The 23,711-nt window shown below is 36.4% G+C and overlaps 1 protein-coding gene across 6 annotated transcripts in view; it reads left to right on the top strand.

Annotated features, from left to right (window-relative positions):
* MEF2A (myocyte enhancer factor 2A) overlaps positions 1–23,711 on the top strand; it is a 220,036-nt gene that overhangs the window by 139,448 nt on the left and 56,877 nt on the right. For all 6 annotated transcript variants that reach the window (XM_023727873.1, XM_004372652.2, XM_023727871.1 and 3 more), the window contains one exon: positions 14,982–15,185. In XM_023727873.1, coding sequence (XP_023583641.1) covers positions 14,982–15,185 — 204 coding nt within the window. The remainder of the gene's footprint in view (positions 1–14,981; positions 15,186–23,711) is intronic.

The following is a 23,711-nucleotide window of genomic DNA, read 5'->3' as shown; positions in this document are numbered from 1 at the left end:
AGCTGTGTCTACCCTGAGTTCCTGGCTTAGGGGAGCCGGCAGATTATTTTTTCCCCAGTTTGTTAATTTGTTCTCTCTCTAAGGCTTGTGGCTCAGGGCGCGTGACGGGTCCTACTTCTGGCCCAGAGGACTCGACAGTCGCTGAAGCTGTCCCAGACCCAGTGCAGAGCAGGGAGATAAATGGGAGAGAGGTTTTCCCGAAAGGGAGGTGTTTTTGATCCGCGCAGTAGGCCAGACGCAAGTACTTATCTTTCTCCAGCTGAGGGCTGCTTCTCACTGATTCTGGATGGTTGAGTAGACTCTGCTGCTGGGTCTCTCCCGATGTGGAATACACCTCCCGAGCACCACTGCTTGGCTTACCATGCACCACAAGCTGATCCAGGCTGAAGGGCTCCGGCTACTGCCAGGTCAGGTCTGGCAACTCTTCGCTGCTTCTGAAGCGTCTCTCCCTCCCCCTGCCACTCAGTCTGATTCCTCAACTTTGCCTTTGATGTTCAGGGCTCCTAGATTGTCATATATAATCGATTCACTTGTTTTTTCAGGTCTTTGTTGTAAGAGGGACCACTGGGGGCGTCTGACTACTCCGCCGTCTTGGCCCCATCCTCCGGAATTGAAGTATTATGGATTTTAATATATTTAGATAGAAGTAGAAACAGCGATAGAGGTGTGTGTGTAGATATATTTCCTAGCTTTATCTCCTGGGAGGGCACAGAAGCAGTGACACCCAAGTAACAGTGGGCACACCTACAATCCAGAGCTCGATTTCTTTCTTTCTTTTTTTTTTTTGATGAAGATTTATATAACAAAACATACATCAATTCAACAATTTCTGTATGTATAATTCAGTGACATTGTTTATATTCTTGAAGTTGTGCCACCTTTCTTGATATCCTTTTCTGAATTGTTTTACCATCGTCAATGCAAAATCACTGCCTCCTAAGCTTCTCATCTAACTTTTTGAGTTGCTGTTGACATTTTGATCTATATTTAAAAGAACACAATGCTTAAGGCAGACATTCATTTCTAATTAAAAACATGTTTATTTTAAAGATGACTTCAGGGAGATAGTTTTGGTTTAAGGTTTAGAGATTTCCTCAGGGCAATAGTTTTAGGAGATCATTGGCCTGATTAGTTCCAGAAAGTCTGGATTCCGTGCGAATTTGAAGTTCTGTTTCACATTTTCCTGCTTTTGATCAGGATTCTTCTATAGAATCTTTGATCAAATTATTCAGTAATGCTAGCCGGGCACCATCCAGTTCTGGTCTCCTGGCAAAGGAAGCACTTGTTAATGGGTACAATTGGAGATGTATTCCAGTTCCTCTTCTAATTCCTGACCCTTCTTCTTGTCTGCTGCTCCAGGTGACTAGAGACCAACTGTTATACCTTGGGTAGCCACTTGCAAGCTTTTAAGACCCCAGGCACTACACAGCAAACTAGGAGGTAGAAAAGAAGCACTAAAATCAGTATTAGGCCAATTGATTGGAATGCCCCATGAAGCCATGACCCTAAACCTCTGAACCAAGAAAACATATTTCATGAGCTGTTTTGTTATATACATGGGCAGTATTAGCAGCTGCTTTTTTTTGGGGGGGGGGCGGGTAGAAATGTATATAACAGCATTTGTCTAATCAGCATTTTTCATGCGTATAGCTCAGTGATACCAGCTACGTTAATCATGTTGTACAACCATTTCCCTTAATCGATGCTAGATTTCTTTTCCCCATCAATAGAAACTCACTACTTCCCAAACAATGGCTCCCTCTCCCTCCATCCCACCCCTGCTAACCACTAATAAACGTTGGTCTCTATATTCTTGTCATTTCATGTAAGTGAGATCATACAATATTTGTCCTTTTGTGATTGATTGATTTCACTCAGCATAATAGCCTCAAAGTTCATCCATGTTGCAGCATGTATCAGGACTTCATTTCTCTTTCTGGCTGAGTAGTATTCCATTATGTGTATGTAATACATTTTGTCTATCCATTCATCTGTTGATGGACGTTTGGGTTGTTTCCACCTTTTGGCTATTGTGAATAGTGATGCAGTGAACATGGGTATACATATGTCTGTTCATGTCCCTTGGGTATATACCTAGGAGTAGAGTTGAATTGCTGGGTAATATGGTAGTTCTATTTTTAATTTTTCGAGAACCATCACACTGTTTTCCACAACATCTGTATCATTTTGCATTTGCACCAGGAATGGATAAGGGTTCCGATTTCCTTACATCCTCACCAATATTTGTTATTTTCCTGTTTTTTTTTTGGTTTTGTTTTAAAGCTTAGCCATTCTAATGGAAGTGAGGTGGTACCTCAGTGTGGTTTTGATTTGCTGCATCTCTTTAATGGTTAAACAGCATCTTTTCAAGTGATTGTTGGCCATTTGAATATCCTCCTTGGCGAAATATCTAACCAAGTCCTTTGCCCGTTTTTTGATTAGGTTGTCTTTTTGTTGTAAAGTGGTATAAATCCTATATATTTTTTGGATATTAGACTCTCATCGGATATAGGGTTCCTGAAGATTTTTTTCCCTAGTCTGTAGGTTGTCTTTTTACTCTTTTGAGAAAGTCTTTTGATGAACGTGTTTCATTTTTATGCGGTCTCAATTTTCTATTTTGTCTTCTGTTGCTCATACATTCGTTATTGTGTTTGATAATCTATCATTAAAAAAAAAATAGATCCCATAGCTTCAGCCCTATATTTTCTTCAAGGACTTTATGGTTTTAGATTTAACATTTAGGTCTTTGATCCATTTTGAATTAGTTTTTGTGTGTGTTGGGACGAATGGACCTTGCTTCATTTTTCTGCATATAGAAATCCAATTTTGCCAGCACAGTTTGTTGATGAGACTGTTCCTTCCCCCATTGAATGGATTTAGCATCCTTGTTCGTTCTTCTGGTAGCTTTAGGTTTAGTTTGCTCTTCTTTTTCTAGTTCCTCAAGTTGTAGAATTAAACTGTTTATTTGAGATCTTTTTTAATGTGGGCATTTTTTTGCTATAAATTTCCATCTGAGCACTGCTTTTGCTGTATCCCATAAGTTTTGATGTTGTGTTTTCATTTTGATTTAACTCTAAATATTTTTTTTAATTTCTCTCTTGATTTCTTCCTTGACCCATTGGTTTTTAGTACTGCATTGTTTAATCCCATATATTTGTGTGTTTTCTAGTTTTGCTTCTGCTATTAATTTCAAGTATTATTCCTTTGTGGTCAGAGAAGATACTTTTTATAATTTCAGTCTTTTTAAATTTGTTGAGACTTGCATGTGGCCTAGCATGTGGTCTGTCCTGGAGAATGACCCATGTGTATAGAAGAAAAATATGTGGTGTTCACGTTTTGGGTGGAGTGTTCTATATATGTCCGTTAGGTCTAATTGGTGTGTGGTATTGTTTAAGCCCTCTACACCCTTATCTTCTTTTCAGGTGTTCTGTCTAGCATTGAAAGTAGTCTGCTGTCCAGTATGGAAAGTAGTGTATTGAAGAACTCAGCTATTATTGTGCAGTTGTCTGTTATTCCTTTCAGATCTGTCAGTTTTTGTTTCATGTATTTTAGGGCACTGATGCTAGGTGCATATATATTTATAATTGTGTCTTCTTGATGGATTGAGCTTTTTATTATTATATAATGCTCCTCTTCATTAACAGATTTTGATTTAAAATCTATTTTGTCTAATATCAGTACGGCCATCCTTGCTGTCTTTTGGTTACTGGTTACATGGAATATTCTTTTCTATCTTTTACTTTCAGTCTGTTTGTGTCCCTAAGATGTGTCTCTTGCAGACAGCATAAGATTGGATCATGTTTGTTTTTTTTAATCCATTCTGCCACTCCCTGCCTTTTGAATGGCGAGTTTAAGCCGTTTACATGTAAGTTAATTACTAAAAATGAAGGACCTGCTTCTTTCATTCTGTTAATTGATTTTTGTGTGCCTTGCGTCTTCTTTACCCCACAATTCCTACACTTTTGTTATTTTTTGTGTTGCTTTTTTATGTTGAGTCTTTTTTATTTCTTCCGTCTTCCCTTCTGTATATATTTTTAAAACATTTTCTTAGTGGTTACTACAAAAATTATATTTAACAACTTATATTTACAACAACTTATTTTTGCCTGATACCAACATTTAACATACAAACAACAAGTAACATACAACATAAACATACAAAGACGCTATTCCTAATTCGCTCCGCCTTCCCCCATTTCTGTTGTTGTGTCACCAATTACATCATTATACATCCTGTGTCCATGAGGTTAAATTTATACTTAATTTCTTATGCATTTGATGTTATGATTCTTGTAGAACTTTACTAAATTTACCCACTGGAAATACCATACAACCGGCCCCTTCATTTGCCTATGTGATAACCTTTATCAAAGATCTCTATTTTTTAGTTTTCTTTCCCATGTGTGGCTTTGAGTATCTGTCTAGTGTCCTTTCCTTTCCATCCAGAGGACTCTTTAGTAATTTTTGCAAAGCAGGTCTGGTGGGTAACTATTTCCACAACTTTTGTTTATCTGAGAATGTCTTGGTTTCACCCTCATTTCTGAAGGACAACTTTGCTGAGTAAATAATTCTTGGTTGACAGTTCTTTTACTACTTTATATATAATGCTCCATTGCCTCCTGGCCTTCAGGGTTTCTGAGGAGAAATTGGCACTTAGTTTTTTTTGTGGACCCCTTATATATTATGAGGAGCCCTGGTGGTGCAGTGGTTAAGCACTCAGCTGCTAACCAAAAAGTCAGCGGTTTGAGCCCACTTGCCTCTCCGTGGGGGAAAGATGTGACAATCTGCTTCTGTAAAGATTACAGCCTTGGAATCCCTGCGAGGCAGTTGTCATATAAAGTGGCTGCGAGTAGGAATTGACTCGATGGCAGTGGTGTTTGGTTTCTATGTTATACTGTGCATTCCTCTTGCTGCTTCCAGAACTGTCTCTTTGACTTTTGTTTTTAAGAATTTGATTACAGTGTGTCTTGGTGTAGACCTCTGGAATCATTCTGCTTGGAGTTTGTCTAGCATCCTGGATTTGCAGGTTCAATTTTGTATTCAGGTCTGGGAAATTTTTTGTCATTGTATCTTGGAATATTCTTTCTGTCCCTTTCTTTCTCTCCTCTCCTGGGATCCTCCATGATCTTACTGTTGGATTACTTGATTGTGTTCCACAATTCCATTTGACTTTGCTTGCTTTTCTTTATTCTTTTCTCTTGTTTCTCTTGGAACTTGATCAGATACCATGCCCTCTAATTCACGTATTCTGTCTTCTGGCTGTTGAGATCTATTGTTCAGTCCTTTCCGTGCATTTTCCAGTTCAGTTATTGTATTCCTCAATTCTAGTATTTGTATTTGGCTCTTTATGTTTTTTTATGTCCTTATTGAAATTCTCATTTTGTTTCCTGATCTCCATTAGTTTGTGTGTTCTTTGCATTCTTTGAACATATTTAACATTGTTGTTTGAAATGCATCTATTTTTCCTGTTAGCCTGGCCTCAGTAAAGCTGATTCCAGCTTCTTTATAATGTTCTTTTAGTTGGGCCATTGTCTTCTGTGTTCTTGTGTGCCTTATAATTTTTTTGTTGAACCTGATGTGTTTGAGTATTTTGCTGTGGTAATTTTGGATATCAGAATCTTCTCTTTTCCCCAGGGATTATGCTTTTTTTTTCCTTTATTTCCTCTCTGTTCCCCTAAATTCCTCTAGAGGGCACTTTGGCCTTTTGGCTCTTCTAGCACTGACTCAGCATTTGTTTGAGTCCTTATGGGACCATGCAGAATGCCTTCTCTCCAATTGTGGTACCCCAAAGCCTTGGGGAGCCAGCTGTTCTGGGGACATGTGTCCCCCTCCTCTCTTCTCTGATGAAGCCTCAGGTGCTTCCTTGGTTGATAAAAGCTTCTGATCTGATTCCACAAGTTTTTGAAGCCCTGATGGCACAGCAGCTAAGAGTTCTGCTGCTGACCAAAAGGTTGGCAGTTCGAATCCACCAGCCACTCCTTGGAAACCCTATGGGGAAGCTCTACTGCGTTCTTTAGGGTCAGTATGAGTCAGAATCGACTCATCAGCAAAGGGCTTGGTTTTCTACAGGTTTTAGGAAGTTTTAAGTTTATTGAGGCTGGCTCAGAGAACCACCTATTGTTTATATCCATTAACTTCTAATGGGTCTGTTTTATCATGGACCCTGGAGGTACTGTAAACCCCCCACCCCCTTTTTACTGTTGTTGGATTGGGATGGGACTGATTTCTCCCCATGGATCCCTTTTCCTGGCTGCCCCCAGATTGATATTAAGATTTTGAAGTAGCGGACCATCAACGAAAGTTAAGTTCCTCTACCACCCTCCTAGGCCTACGGAGCCAGTTCACTGTTTGTATTTTGTGGTGTGGCTCCACCAGCTTCTCAGTCTATTTGAGGCTTGGGGTTTACTTAGGGGCTAGGCGGGAGGGGCAGTTGTAAGGGATGGAGAGTAGGATTTTTCTACCTTGTAGCCTTGGTCTTCCTTCTGCCTTCAGCCAGGTGCTTTATTTCTTGGACTGGTCGCTAGAGCTCTGAGTCCATCAGTTTCATTGTGTTATTTGTGCTATTTTCTTTCTTTCTTTCTTTTTCTTAAATTGTTGTGGGGTAATGGAGACGCTTAATTACCTTTGTCACCATGTTGGAGAGGAGACCAGATCTTGATTTCTAAATGCAGTTCCCTACTAAAAGGCATTAGAGCTCCCTTGTATAATGGCTGATTCTAGGGCTGGGACAGGGAAAGAATGCAGTGAGCCTGAAATACCTCATAATGCCAGCAGGTTCAAGAATGATGAGAACATGACAAATGGACACAGGAACCAGCACAGTGGGCTTTTACTGGCCACATCAGAAACAATCTTAACATCAGAATACCCATTGCCATCCAGTCGATTCCGACTTATAGCGACCCTATAGGAGAGGGCAGAGCTGCCCCATAGGGTTTCCAGAGAGAAGCTGGTGGATTCAAACTGCGGACCGTTTGGTTAGCAGCCTAGCTGTTAACCACTGCACCACCAAGGCTCCAACATCAGAATAAATAATGATATTAATGGTTTATAACCCATATAATAAGATTGCACAAGTCAATGCTGGCATGAATGAATGAATAAGCAAACAAATGGGTGAAATGGAAAGTTCTCTTTACAGTAGAATGCCAACTAATACATGTAAATAGAAGGAATAATTGAATTAGAAAATCCCCATTTGGCAGCCACCATAATAATTTTTCAGGCAAGAATCATCAGTGGATGTTAAAATTAGTTGAAGTTTGATGAGAAAATAGGATATTTACATAGACTTCTTCACAAGGTATTTATTAATGTACCAGCTGCCATCTAGTTGACTCCAACCCATGGGTGACCCTGTGTGTGTCGGAGTAGAACTGTGCTCCATAGGGTTTTCAGTAGCTGATTTTTCACAAGTAGATTGCCAGCTCTTTCTTTCAAGATGCCTCTGAATAGACTGAAACCCCTAACCTTTCAGTTAGCAGCCGAGCATATTAACTGTACCACCCAGGGACACTCCACTAATTAATTACAAAGGGGAGTATAGTAATTTTACTGGGAAGAAAACTGCTGGACACTTTCATAACTAAGTTAACAGTACCACCAATAATAGACAGTAGATGTCTTGTGGATCCTCATGTGATGTATTGAGGACACAGTATTACTTCTAAGATATTCCTGTCAGAAGTGCACAATCTGAATATAATCAGGAAGAAATATCAGACAAAGCTAAATTTAGGGATATACTAAAAAACACAAATGGCCTGTATTCTACAAAAGTGCCAAGGTCCTGAAAGACTAAAGAAGTGTTCAGGATTAAAAGAGATGCAGTTAAATGCAATGTGCGATCCTGGATTGTATTCTGCACTAGAAAAAAAAAAAAAACTGAAAAATTTGTATAAGGTTTGTAGCTTAGATAATAGTGCAGCATTCATATTGTTTTTTTATTTCGATCATTGTAGTTGTCTTTGTTTTTGGGAAAGTGTTTGGGGGCAAAGAGACTTTGTACTTGCACCTTAATCCAAATGGTTGAGAAAACAATTTTTTTTTGTGTGTGTGTTTAGTTAGAGAGAAATGATAGTGCAGAAGTGATAAAATGTTAACATTTGGGGCATTTCTTTTAAGGATATATGCAAAGTGTTGTACTAATTTTTGCACTTTTTCTGTGAGTTTGAAATTATTTCAAAACAAAAAGTTAAAAAGAAGACAAAAAACAAGTTTATAAGAATATAAAGTCTTAGTCATCTAGTGCTGTATAACAGCAGTACCACAACTGGATGGCTTTAACAAAGAGAAATGTATTCTTTCACAGTCTAGGAGGCTAGATATCTGAATTCAGGGCACCAACTCCAGGGGAAGGCTTTCTCTCTCTCTGTCAGCTCTGCAGGAAGGTCCTTGTCATCAATCTTCTCTGGTCAATGAAGACCTTCCCCTTCTTAATGCAGGGACCCCAGATCCAACGGACACGCTGTGCTCCCGGTGCTTCTTTCTTGGTGGTATGAGGTCTCCATGTCTCTCTGCACCCTTTTCTCTTTTATATCTCAGAAGAGACTGGCTTAAGACACAGTCTAATCTTGTAGATTGAGTCCTGCCTCATTAACATAACTGCCACTAATCCCATCTCATCAACATCATAGAGATAGGATTTACAATACATAGGAAAATCACATCAGATGACAAAAGGTGGACAGTCACACAATACTGGGAATCATGGCCTAGCCAAATTGACATGCATTATTTTTGGGGGGCACAGTTCAAACCATGACAACTATGTATTACTATTCTACTGTAAATAGTTTGCAGTAAACCAGAGTGTTCAAAAATAGACAAAGTACTATAAATAAAATGAAGAAAGTTTAATTTAAATAGCTTAAGAGTGAAATACTAAGTTTGTAGTTTTCAGTGTTAATGTTTTTCATGTCATCATTGAAGTAAAAGTGTATTTGTGCAAATTTTTCTAGTTGCTGAAAAGATTCTGTCTGACTTTAATTGGAGTGAGTTGGAGGACTAGTGAGGAGATTATTATAAGCTAAGTCCCTTCCTCCAATAACCCTGGCCTTCATCTCCAACTTTAAAAAAAAAAATCTATAACTTTTTTTTTTTTAAATTTTTTATTGTGCTGTAGGTAGAAGTTTACAGAGCAAATTAGTTTCCCGTTCGATAGTTTGTATGTAAAGTGTTCCATGACTTTGGTTGTATTCCCCACAATGTGTCATAACTCTCCCCATTTCTGCCCTGGTTTTCCATTTCCTTTTGTCCTGATTTTCTATCCCTTCTGGTTTTTGGACAAATGTTGTCCTTTTGATCTCATATAATTAATTGTTCTAAGGAACATGGTCCTCTCAGGTAATATTGTTCTTGCAGTAAATGTTTTTCTTTGTTGTCATTTTTTCCTTGTTGAGTTTTAGAAGTATAGAAAACATTTTCTAAATGTATGCATTTTTGTTAATTCAGAATTTCAATGCAGCAAGTATATATATTTAGGTGACTCTCAGACATAAATTATTCAGATTTCAGTGATTTAAAATAGCATAGTATAATGGAATGCCAGGATTCTGAAGACCAGTATTGCAATCAGTAAAAAAATTTAAAACTTTTAAATGATAAACAGCACATAAACAAAGTTAATATATATAAATGAGAAATTTGGAAAAGTATTTGTAAAACATGGTTAATATATCTGTAGTGTACAAAGAACTCTTACTAAATTGGCAAGTAAAAGACAAGTTACATAATAGGGAAATAATTAAAAGATCTCCTGAATAGGCAGCTTAGAGAAAGCAAAATCCAATTGAAAACATATGTAAGAAAATGATTGTCCTGTCCATACTAGTTAGGGAAATGCATATTAAAGAAATAATGAAACTTTATTTTATACCTATCAAACTACCAAAGATAAAAATTGTAATTAATATTTACATGAAAATTTTATTAATCTATTTTAAAGAGTATCTTAGAGACATATCCATAAAGTGTGATCGAATGAGTAAAACAGAGTATTGATAGAGTCCCATTTTTGTAAAACTCTGACTAAATTCCATATATGTGTGTATACACACACACACACACACACACACACACACACACACACACACGTATACAGTCGCCCCTCAGTATCCACAGGGGATTGGTTCCAGGACCCCTGCAGATACCAAAATCTGAGGATGCTCAAGTCTCTTATATAAAATGGCTTAGTATTTGCATATAACCTACACACATCCTCCTGTATACTTCATCTTTAGATTAGTTATAATATCTAATACAGTGTAAATGCTATGTAAATAGTTTTTACACTATATTGTTTAGGGAATAATGACAAGATACCATGAGAACAGTGCTCAAATGAGTGGTTGAGAGAGACTGAGGATCTGTGAAATGGTGGGAGGCTACAGCAGGGTATGCCTACACATCATTTCATTCATATGGATTCAGCGTAGTGTTCGGCATGTGGGAAATTCCAAGTTTTGCTTTTTGGAACTTCCTTTTTTCCCCCCAATGTTTTCAATCCACAGTTGGTTGAATCCGTTGATGTGGAACTCGTGGGTATGGAAGGCTGACTATGTGTGTATATGATTATGCGATCGTGGACAGAAAAATGTAATGAAAAATACCAAGTCAAAAACATGGGTTAAGGGATTTGTGTAGGTGCAAGGGGAAATAGGGATGCAAGCAAAAAATTGTTATATTCCATATATGCGTTCATATAAAATCATATATTTGTATATTATAAGGATTTTTTTTAAAGATTAAATAATGGTAAGATGTTTATTTTGAAAGGGTGAGGGAAGGAACCATTAGGAAGATCTGGGAAGAACGTTCTACAGAGAGGGAATAGCTGGTGCAAAGTTCCTAAGGTGGGAGGTGTCTAGTGGTCAAGGAAAACACACATTTACATGGCAGTGTAGCTAAGTGGATATTTGGGAGAGTGATGGAAAATAAGGCTAGATAGAGAGGTTAAGGCTGGATTATCTGTTTTTGTGAGCCAGGCAGAATAAGTTTGGATATTACTTTCAGTACAGTGAAAAACTTGAATCTCCTACCTACACAATCTGATCTGTTTCAGAAAATACCACTCTGGCACTTTTGTGGCATATAAACTGTAAAGTACAGTGGGTGGAGCAGGAATCCAGTAAGGTAGGTATATCAATAATTCAGATGAGAGGTGATATAACTTAGCGTAGGGTGGTGGTAGTATAGATAGAAAGAAGTGGATAGATTTGAGATAAGTTTTAGAAGTACAGTTGACACAATTTGCTGATAGATTGGTTAGAGTAGATTATTAGGATAAGAAGGATCGAGGATACATAGAAGAAAAAATAAGATCAAGGCTAGAGGCCCTAATACACGGCATTAACAGGATAGAAACCATAACTAACAACACACAAACTCCGGAAGATAAGCTAGATAACTAGATCTTCTTAAAATTAACACTTATGCTCATTAAAAGACTTCACCAAAAAAGTAAAAAGATAACCTACAGACTGGGAAAAAAATTTCGGCTTCGAAAAATACAGCAAAGATCGAATGTCTAAAATCTACAGGAAAATCCAATACCTCGACAACAAAAAGACAAATTAGTCCTTTGAAAAAATGGACAAAGGAAATGAACAGACACTTCACCAAAGAAGACATTCAGGCAGCTAACAGACACATGAGGAAATGCTCATGATCACTAGCCATTAGAGAAATGCAAATTAAAACCACATTGGGATACCATCTCATCCGGCATTATGGCACGAGTCAAAAAAACAGAGAATAACAAACATTGGAGAGGCTCTGGGAAGATGGGAACTCTTATGCACGCTGGTGGGATGCAAAATGGTACAGCCATTTTGGAAAACGATATGACGCTTCCTTAGAATGCTAGAAATAGAAATATCATATGATCCAACAGTCCCACTCCAGAAATATATCCTAGAGAAATAAGAGCTGTCACACTAATAGACATGCACACCCATGTTCATTGCAGCATTGTTCACAATAGCAAAAAGATGGAAACAGCCTAGGTGCCCATCAGCAAATGAATGGATAAACTATGGTACATATACACAATGGAGTACTACTTGACAATAAAGATCAGTGATGAATCTGTGAAGCATCTCACAACATGGATGAATCTGGAGGGCATTTTGCTGAGTGAAATAAGTCAGTCACAAAAAGACAAATATTATATGAGACCACTGCTGTAAAAACTCTGAAAATGAAGATGTTTACACACAAAAAGAAACAGTCTTTGATGGTTATGAGGGAGGGAGGGTGGGAATGGAAAAACACTAAATAGACAATAGATAAGTGATAACTTTAGTGAAGGGTAAGACAGTACGCAATACTGGGGAAGCCAGCACAACTTGCCCAAGGCAAGATCATGGAAGCTCTGTCATTAATAAAATATAGTTAAAAAAAAAAAAAAAGGGATCAAGGATAATTCTTAGATTCTGTTTTGTTTTGCTTTTGTTGTTTGGGTGGATGGTGGTGCCATTTGCTTAAATGGAGAAGACTGCTGAAAGAGCATATTGGGTGCTTTTATAACCATGAAGCTGAATGCAGTCACATAGGAAGGACTGTGAGGATAAAGAGGAAAGGGAACCCAAGTCTAAAGCCCCAACGTTTCAACATTTAGGGGTTGAGCAGAGGAAGAGGTGGTAGCAATATAGACTGAAAGAAAGTAGCCACTGAAGTACGAGGAAAGCCAGGAGTGTTGGTGTCATAAACACCAGCAAAAGAAAGTATTTGAAGAATGAGAAATATGGTCAGCTTTTTCAGATGCTACTGAGATAAAAGTAAGATAAGAACTAAAAAGTGATCATTGATTTTCACCACATAAATTATAGGTCACTGATGAGCTTGACAAGGACAGTCTTAGTAGAATATTGTTGTTGTTGTTAGGTGCTGTTGAGTCGGTTCCGACTCATAGCGATCGTATAGGACAGAGCAGAACTGCTCGGATTTCGAAGGAGCATCTGGTGGATTTGAACTGCCAACCTTTTGGTTAGCAGCTGAACTCTTAATCACTATGACCCCAGGGCTCCTAGTAGAATATGGGGACTGGAAATCTGCCCCTCCAGTTACCATCCGTTCTCTTTGCTCTACTTCAGAGTAAAAATGTTTGAAAGAATCATTTATAATTTTTATCTCCACTTCCTAACCACCTCTTGTCTCCTCAACCCACTGAAATCAGATTTCTAGTAGAATATGGGGACTGAAAAATCTGATTTCAGTGGGTTGAGAACACAGTAGGAGGTAAGGAAGTGGAGATAAAAATTATAGATGATTCTTTCAAATGTTTTTACTCTGAAGTAGAGCAAAGAGAATGGGTGGTAACTGGAGGGGCAATGTGGAGTCAAGGGAGATGGTAGAACATGTTCATGTGCTTACGGTTTTTGATCTTGTTGAGAAGAAGGAAACCGTGATGGGGTAAGAGAGTGAAACCCTTGAAAAGCAAGTGGAAAGGAATAGGAACAGCAGGAAGGGAGATTGTGGTAAAGTACAGATGAAACAGTTCAACTGATAGATTTGGTGATTTTTCTCAATGATTGAGACAAAGTTATCAGTGGAAAATGGAGTTGAGGGAGAGAAGGTGGGAAATAGTTGGCTTGGAGAATGAAACAAATAAGGGAAGGTGGCAGGTATGATTGTCAGGCAGGATTTAGTGTTAATTTGAGATTTGTTGTCATGAATTTAGAAACATCATTTGTGTGCTTGTGCACACGTGTGCAGGCATGTTTCCAGCAATTTTCAGCTACTTGCCTAAACATACAGGGATATCTGGATATAAGTATAGGGGATCTGTCCCTTGTTGGGGCTATGCCAGGCAAGTTTGATAGAGCAAGAAGGGCAAAGGAGTTAGTTGTGAAAGTAGTGATCGACCATGGAATCCAGAGAAGGAAGAAAGGACATGAAAATAGATAGTAACAAAGTGGTGAGGTAAGTGGATTGGAGGATCTGATAAGGTAAAAGAATTGCTGGAGAAATAATACAAAATAGGAGAGCTGGATAGTAGGCAATCAGAGTAGAATGCATGAAATTAGATTTTGGAAGTTATGTAATTATTGGTGATGGCAGAGTTAAAGGTATGATAGTAGGAGTAGATGACTAACATAAGGTAGAGATAAAGATCACTGGAGGTTGGGAGATCAAGGAACTGAGAAGCCCAGGATATTGCATTGATTCTTTTTATATGCTGGTGCTGAAGTCACCAAGAACAAAGATAAGAATAGCTCTAGAAAGAAAAGTAGCCAAGTGATACTTATCAGTGCATGAGGGAGAGCTACCAAGGGGTTGCTTGGTGCCCACCACAAGGTGGGTTATCAGGTGGTATAATTTCATGGCTTGAGCTCCAAAAGATCTGGGGTTTTTGAAGGGGAAGGAAGGGAAAATAGTTTGGAAGAGGGAATAGGAAGCAAAAAGAACGTATCTTCTAGGGCCTTCAAGTATGGGGCATGTAATATTTAAAAACAGAAAAATTGGTCTCTATTTGTGAGGGCTTCATGTGGCAGATTGCAGTTTGAGAAAGAAGTATTCAAAGAAGAATTGGAGGACATGGGAATTTACTGATCCTGGACAGTGATTTTCATTGGGTACAATAGAAAGATTTTGGGAGGGAGGAGACAAGTATGAGTTAGGTTAGTAGTTGTGCTTAGCTGTATAGGGATTCAGGTCTGGGGTAGGACTTGGGTTTCTGATGAGTAACAGTTTTAAGCTGAATGATAAGGTGCCACTAGACAACTGCTTTCTTTCTGTGGTTCTTTGCCTTCTGCAGTGGAGTGGCAGCCGAGGGTAGGGAATACCTCCTCAGGAGGCGGCTCTGTCAGAGCCCTTGGGTATACAAGATGATCCATGGAAGACTGTACTCCAGTGGCAAGCTGCTGGGAATCTTTTCCTTTTTCTGGAGTCTGGTTCTGTATTGAAAGTGGACTTATCTTCAGGTAGCCTATATTTAAGTATTCATGTTTTTAATAAAAACACACTTTTTTCTTGCCTAGGTTACTTTTACAAAGAGAAAGTTTGGATTAATGAAGAAAGCCTATGAACTTAGTGTGCTCTGTGACTGTGAAATAGCACTCATCATTTTCAACAGCTCTAACAAACTGTTTCAGTATGCCAGCACTGATATGGACAAAGTTCTTCTCAAGTATACAGAATATAATGAACCTCATGAAAGCAGAACCAACTCGGATATTGTTGAGGTAACCCATCTATCTAGTAATGCCTAAATTGCAGATAATAAGTCTTCCATTTAGTAACATTAGCTGTCAGATTGCTTTTTATGTCCAATAGTAAATCAGTTAAAGACTTTTTTTTTTTTTGGAATTATTTCTTAGAAGAAGGATCTAATTATTGCTATATAATAACCTACTTAAAAACATTTCTTATTTACTCAAAATAAATCACTTGGTTTACTGTATACAGCAGTGTAATCTAACATTTCCTCTATGATTACTTTTATTTTGTATGAGTTTAAATTAACATTGTGAGGAATTAAATCCCTTTAGGACAGTATGAAGTTACAATTTTAGTATGTCTTCATCATTTTATTATGTCAGTGACTACCCACAACTTTAAACACTAATGAAATGGAGGAAAAAGATAAAAATAATATTTCTGTTTTGTTAATACTGCTTTATATGGGGGAGGAGGGTATCCTCATTTTCTTTTTTTTATCTGCTGCCCATTTTGCATCTCTCATAGTTCTGCCAACTAATCACATGAAAATAAAGAAAAGGAATTTTTTTAGAATGTTTTTTATCTGTTTGAAAATTGTGTTTTAAAACCTTCAAAAAGGAGAACCCATTATTTCCGTTTACTTTCTGCTGCAAAATATTATAAAAGATATCTTTCCCATGTATATTTCTAATAGCATTTTAAATTAGCTTCCCATTTAGCCCTTTTTGTTTATATTTAGAGATTTGGCTTCATTTGTATTCAGAAAGGGGATATTTTCATTACTCGTGAGATGTATACTTTGGGTTAATTTTGTAATACTGGAAAACTTATCTGAAGAAATTAGGGATTTCCTTACAGAATGTGCTGAGACCATGTGAAGATGATGCAGAATTAACTATTAAAAAACAAATAAGTTCAAATCTAGATTTTACTTCTAATAATTGAAATTAAAACAGAAAAAGAGAAACTTTAAGGATTTTATTGTGTAGGAATCTAATTTATTTACCCCTACAGATTATGGTTACAATTCTAAGAACACATTTTAAATGTCACCTATGTCGCTGTGCCTTAGCCATTTCTTTTTGGACAGCAATTGATTTAGGTTGTTGCTATAAAAAATTCTACTTATATTAAAGAAAAATTGTATTAGTTGGAATTTTGCAGAGTGATTTTGTTACTTTTTTGCAATTTATCAATAGTTTCAAATGAGAAATGAAAGATATAACAAATTAGCATAATTACAGTTAAGACTCATTCCTGTTGCTTTACTTGCCTGCAGTTCTATTTAAGGGACTCCCCACTGTGAACTCATCCTGAAATGTATATACAGCTTTTTATTTTACTTTTGTTGATCACTTTTATTAAAGTACATAGTTATGCCTTTAGCTAAACCTTTTAAAGCAGTTATTTTATGCCATTTTAAAACTGTTTTATCATATTATTTAGCATTTATGTATATTTTATCACATTTCCCTGTTACATATTACAAATATAATTTTGTAAATTAGGGGATTGCCATTAAGGTAAACTGTATAAGAGAGTTCATAATTTGATTTTTTGAGGTGGAGAATATCCCTCTGTATTTAAAATAACATCTTATTTTAAAAATTTATGTTTTACCAAAAGTTCCACTGCATTAAGTCAAACAAGGACATAGAGTTGACTTTAATAATGTCAACAAATAGGTATTCTAACTAGTTTCATGATAGACGGCAACCACCTCCTGAACCCTAACTACTATGCTCTTTCATTGCAGCAGTTGTTGTTCTTGGCCCTGGAAATTGAGGGTACTTTGCACAGCCCAAAGCTTACTTCCTTAGAGAATATGACGAATATAGTCTGATTTAACCCTCACAACATTTTCAAACTACCTCAGTCTTCATCTCTGTTGTGGGCAGCAATCAAAGTGTAAGAGAGTAAATCCCAAACAATTTTTAGCAGTCTCCTATATTACAATCTGCTTCAGTATGAAAGAAATTTTTGCAGCTCAATTATCAGTTGAGGTTTTGATAACTTTCTTTTTAATGGCATTTCTTAGATATAAGCTAACATGAATCTTAAACAAGTATTTCTTATGAAATTCTGAATTATACAAATCCAATAGATAGAAGACACATGAGTTTATAAGGAGTTAATGGTAGGATAAATTATAAGGCTTCATTCACCTTTCTTATATGTTAAAGTCTTACTGAGTCAACATTTATTATAAGACAGTGGTTGTTACAGTTGAAGATACGCTTTCTTTCATATATGAAGATGAAGCAACTACATTCTCACTAGTAATGCATGCATATTTGAGTTCTTTTTACCAGTAGTGATAGTGGCTTAGACTGATGTATCTGCAAGGGTTGTTGTGAACCAAAACTAAGTTTACAGGATAGCACTAATGATCAGTATTTTTTATAGAGCTTCCTATGGGCCAGACACTTTATAATTACTTTACAAATATTATTTAAGGATATTAAAAAAAATACTGTTAAAGTATTTTTTCCTTTTCATGTAATTTCCTTTAAAATTCTAACGATTGTGGTAATTGGAAGCAAATTCTTTGATACCCATTTGTTCATTTGACAATAATAGTTTGAGGGCCTCCTGTGTACTATGGACTCTATGAGGTGATGTTGTTATACTAGAGATTTCTAATTCATGACACAAAAGTATTCTTTCTACCCATAGTTTTGTAAACCACTGAGACACACTTTCACCAGTTGCAGATGTTATATCTATAAACTTCCAACAAGTTAGTGATGAGCTTCTAGATTCTTTAGCCATCTCATGTGGCTGAGCACATCAGGAGTAAATTGAGGCATAAACTGCCATAAGTGATCTACTTTAGATGTTTCCTTATGTAATATGATAACAGTGAAGGTCTGAAAACTTGGTGAACAACTTTTATAAGGCCCCTAACCTGAATTTACCTATTGCATATATTTTAGTCTTTAAAATCAGTGGGATTTTACTTTCTTCCCTATTGCTAAAATATCCTGTGACAGAGTCTAGAGTACATTAAAATGAAGTCCTCTGTAGATATATTTCGGTTCTGTTGTATCTTACACATAAACTCTTTTGGGATGTAAGGTGAAGAGGCGGAGAATGGCATACTCTGCTGTTAACCACACCTGCATAGTCCACAGCGTAAGGATGCACGTGTATTATGTCTGTAGAGTTAGATCTAGTATGCTTTCTGGGAACACTATAAAAGTAATAATAGCACATTAAAAGTAGTTGGTATTTGAATATTGTGATTATAAATAAAAAGAGGTAGACATAGTGCTCACATTTGTATACCTTTCCATTTTATTTAACCTCAGATACTAGAAACCAATCTATGGAATATTGTTTTATTTTTGCTCCTCTCTTTTTCTTATTACCCATGTTTTTAAACAAGTTTCCTAAAAATTTAACTTAAATTTTAATCAATTTTTAAGATTTTGATTAGAGTTGCTAAAAATTTAGAAATTATTTGTATATAACTTTTTTTAACCAACAGCATTTACATATTTTAAATCGCATTTAGATATTTTAAATTGAGATCTGCAGTGTTTGTAAGATATATGTACTTCTGCTTAACAAAAGCTGAATACATGAAAATGGAAACTTATGGCATTAATAAATTAGGGGATCATCATTAGATTGAGCTTTATTAGAGACTTCATCGCTGGATTTCTTTGAAATGGAGACTGTCCCTGCTGTGTTTAAATGACGTCTTGTTTTAAAATGTTTTTCAGGAATATTTCTTACATGAAGTGAGTTTTACTACTTTATTTCATGTGTTTCATTAGGAGACTTTCCACTAAGAATGTCATCAAAGGCATACATTGTACCTTTTCATGTTCTTAAGCATTGATACAAAAATAGGTGGCAGACTTTTGTTTGGTCCTACAAAAGAAGTAATTTAAACATAAGAAGAAAATACTGTAACCTCTAAATTTTATTTTTAATAGATTAAGATTTAAAAACTTGTGAACTATATAATGAAATCTGTAAGGAAATCTGATATATCAGAAAGTACAGCTGGAAATCACCAGTCCCAGCGATTGCCGTTATATATGCACATGCGTGTGTATAAATTGAATTTATACTAAGAGCCTAGAAGCAATAGAAGCATTGGGGTTCTGCATCAGAACAACAATTATGCTGAAAGGCATAAAGTAAGGATTTTAGCAGCTGCTACATAATAAAAGCCTCATACTACTTTTGTATCCACAGTTTTTTATTCTTCACTTTGCATGAATATTAAATATTTCTGCACTCATAATTTTAAATAGCTGTGACTTGGAGACACTGGAGAACATGCAGTAAATAGCTTGTGTGGAGATGCGTATCATTGTAGTGTCATTTAAGAATGTAAACATAGGAACTATGGTCATTGATCTCTCTTGTTGAATTGTTCTTGTGAACTATTCCCAAATTGAGGTATTTTCTTTACCACAGGAATACTACAGTACTTTAAAAAAAAAATTCTACTTGCATTTTCTCATTTGATCTTCACATCCAAGGTAAGCTTTTTCAGAAGCAGAAGTTGAGACTCAGGTTAATGACTTGCCCAGAGTCGTGTAGCAATTTAGTGGCAGAACTGGGATTAGAACCTGGGTATCTGACACTTATTCCCTCCCTTTGACTCCCCAGTTTACTGCATCCAGTGGAGCTCTGGAACTTTCTGCTATAAATAAATAAAATTTCATGTGTATACCAGTGATGTGTAACATGTAGCAAACATAAGTTTTTCTCAATAATGAACAGAATATTAGGGAGGATAATTGCAATAAGAATAATTAAAAAAAAAACAAAAAAACCGAAACCTGTTGCCATCGAGTCAATTCCGACTCATAGTGACCGTATAGGACAGAGTAGAACTGCCCCGTAGAGCTTCCAAGGAGCGCCTGGTGGATTCAAACTGCCAGCCTTTTGGTTAGCAGCTGTAGCACTTAACCACCATGCCTTCAGGTTTTCCAAAAAGAATATTAGGTAACATTTTTAAGTACCTAATATGGCACTTATACTCTTCCAAGGACTTTTATTTGTATTATTTTATTGAATCTTACTAACATCTCCATTTTATAGTTGAGGAAATTGAGGTAGAAAATGGATGGGAGCTGAAGGTCCAGAGCTACAGAAAAGAAGCTAAAGATACTAGAATAGAATAAAATAAAAATGATGGAAAATTTGTAATATTGTGTTATTAGGTTTATAAAGTTATAAATATATTTTATAATATCCATGATGAAGGAAGAGAAGATCTGCTTTTTTGAGTCTTAATAATCTCTGTCTACCTTCAAATTACAAAGGAATTTGGAAATAATCAGTATCTTAAAGATAGGAAGATATGGGATCAATATAAGATGCATCTGTGAACTAGTAAACAAAAACAGCTGCTAGTAAAAGTGATCCTGTCAGGATTACTCTTTTGCAATTAGTAGTTCTCAAAGTGTCATTCTCAGGTCAGTGGCATCAGCATCACCAGGGAGCTTGTTAGAAATGCAGATTCTAGAAATGTCTCACCCTAGACCTTACTGAATCAGAAATTTTGGGGATGAGGCCTAAGCAATCTTGAATTAAATTGAATTAACTTGTCCTAAGTGCAGTAATAGACTAAAAGCTTCAAGTGACATGTACTGTCGTGGCATTGGTCATCTAGCTTTTTAAATATATCCCCAAGAATATCCCCTGAAATAATTTTAAGCAATGAGCAAGCACAAATTCAAAGTAGTATGTAAAATAATATTCAAAATAGCATTGGTGTGAATTGCAAACTAGGGAACACATTTCTATCAGGTTACTTTTCAAACCAATTCTGTATGCTAGTAAGAGCTTCTTTGCATATGTATTAGAGGGTATGCTGGGGATGGGTGGGAGATAAAATCCTCTTACTCAGATGAGCAAAAAAGAAAGCTAAATGACTTTTGTCTCCTGAGATCATCTAGTGCTGGCCTTTCAAAATTGGAGGCATGATTATGCCTAGGTTTTCTGACAGTATTATAACATCCTCAAAGAGGCTTTTTGAGCGAATCAATTTTGTTCTCCCCATTTTACAGATGAGGAATGGAACCAGACAGGGAGTGTTTAAGGGACTTGCCTAATGTTTTACAGGGCTGCAGTGGAGTAGCAGGGAAAGGGGAAAAATAATGAGACCTCTGAAGACAAGACAAAGCTTGCCTCCACCTCCAGCCCCCTGCCCTGCTCTTTTATTCCTAACAGAGCCTGAAGCAGCAGGATGGTGATTCACAGGGTGAGGCACACAATCCTCATGGCCCTCCTCCTCTTCCCACATGTCACATGCCGCACCATCACTTCACACAGTGATGACCGTAGCTCTTGCAGTTTGAGTCTTACTGTTTTTATTTTGCTATGGATTTGAATATTATTATTTATCATACAATTACTGGTTTTCATTTATGTGCTTTTTATAAGGAGGTATGGTGCACATATTAAGTGTGTGTGTTTTTTTTTTAATTGTCATGAGGTTAGATTTTTTTCTTCATTAGAGATTGATGTTGATATATAAATAAGTTCATGAGGGGAAAGGGGTGATATAGATATATGTCACCTTGTAATATAATTCACATTTTTGTAATATATTTCTTGTGATTATTGACAAATACTCATGTGCCCTGTGTGTCAGGGATTGAGTTAAAGTTTTAGTTCTTACATCAGATAAATTGTTCTTTTTGCTCTGGAATATTTTTGATGTATTGGTCAAATTTTTGATAAGTGGGAGAAGGAGGGTTCAAGAGAGGATTGGGAGAGTGTTCAGAGGAAACTTCCTCTAGAGGTGACACCATCACCAGAGTCCTTTAAAGGAAAGGGGTGGAGAGGGAAATGGGGTAGAAAAAGGTGTTCCAGCTCAAGGGAGAAGCTTCTGTGGAAATTAAGGAATTAGACACAGTACAGTTACTTTGTGGGTTGAAATCAGTGAAGTATAGCTGTAGCATAGTATGAGGAGTGGAAGTAGCTAAGATCTGAGAAGCGAACCAGATCCGGAAGAGCTTACATAATGCCTTTGGACTTTGTCCTGAAGATTTGGGTAGCTTTTGAAAGAGCTTGGTAGAATAGCTGCCTAGGTTTCACTGAGTATCTTGCATTTTCCAAGCTATAAATTGTGTTAGAACTGCATCGTAACTTTTTTTTCCCTGATAGGGGTTGAAGATAAGGAAGGAGAAAAAAGAGTAAAAATATTGAATGTAATGTGTTATTTCTACATTTTTGTGTTTATTGCACTGATATTTATTGAACTATGTACCAGACATTATGCTGGACACTGGAAATACAATGATTTAAAAACAAACGAACAAACAAAAAACTGTTGCCGTGACCTTACAGGACAGAGTAAAACCACCCCATAGGGCTTCCAAGGCTGTAATCTTTTTGGAAGCAGACTGCCACATCTTTCTCCTGAGGAGTGGCTCGTGGGTTCCAACCGCCAACCGTTTGGGTAGTAGCCAAATACTGAACCACTGCGCCACGAGGGCTCCCTTGGGAATATAGTGATAATTGGCCATATTCCTGCCTTGTTCCTAACAAAATGATATGTTGGCCCATTTGATCCTTCAAGTCTTTTTGGATTTTTTTAAAACTTTATTTTATTTTTTGTTGTTATCTTCTTGGAATTTTTAACAGAAGGATAATTTCTCTGTGTTTGGAGAGATTTTTCAGATGCTTTTCAATACAAGTTAATTCAAAAAGTAGTTTTAAAATATGTTGGTTTTCAAATGTTTAATGTTGTATTTATTAAATAGAAAATTGTTTAGAAATACAAATACATTTACAGAAAGAAGTAAAAATTGGTATCTTGTTTTTTGTTGTTGTTATAAGTGCATTAAATAGTAACATCTTTAAATATCTAATAGTGGCCTTTACATTTTTGTAAATCAGAATGGTGAAAACAGAGCTATCCATACATTTTTCTTTAGTTGTCCTTGTATCTTAATAAGAAATACTATTAGTAAACCTTACCACTATTATTTTTGTCCCCCTTCCCTCATTTCCTGCTTTTGTGTCTGTAAGAGAGAGAATGGGAATTTTTAGGGAACTGATATCTTTCTTAAACATAACAAACTAGCAATTTCTCAGGAATGAATCATTTAGGGTTCATAGGTAAATACACTTATAAAATTAAAGCTAAAAAAGATAGTGTAAATGAGCATGGTATAGTTCTTTTTCCTAGGGCTGTTCCATACAGCAACTAAATTGGTTTTATTCAGTCTGAAGTATAGTCCAAAGCCAATCTTGCCCACATGCTGAAGTGGGAAAATAAAATTATATCTGTGCTTTTTACTCAAAGCATGAATTAAATTAAGCCATCTAAAATTATTTGAAAGGAATTATGGACACTTGGAAAATAAAGATGGCTCTTATAAATAAGCAGTGTAGTTATATACATGAAATAGTTCAGATAATGTATTCTGCTATATTAAATCTTCCAGTGGTTATTCAGCAAAACAAGTAATCTTCAAAAATAAGTACAACATAAAGTAATAGCCACAAAAAATGTTATAAAATACGTTTAAAGACTACTGGAACTAAGGGAAGAAAAACTTTGTTTTTGAGCA

The sequence above is a fragment of the Trichechus manatus genome, unplaced genomic scaffold (assembly GCF_000243295.1).
Source record: "Trichechus manatus latirostris isolate Lorelei unplaced genomic scaffold, TriManLat1.0 scaffold00019, whole genome shotgun sequence".
NCBI classification, from domain to species: Eukaryota; Metazoa; Chordata; class Mammalia; order Sirenia; family Trichechidae; genus Trichechus; species Trichechus manatus.
Note: the sequence above shows the minus strand (reverse complement) of the source record. Positions and strands in the feature narration are given on the sequence as shown.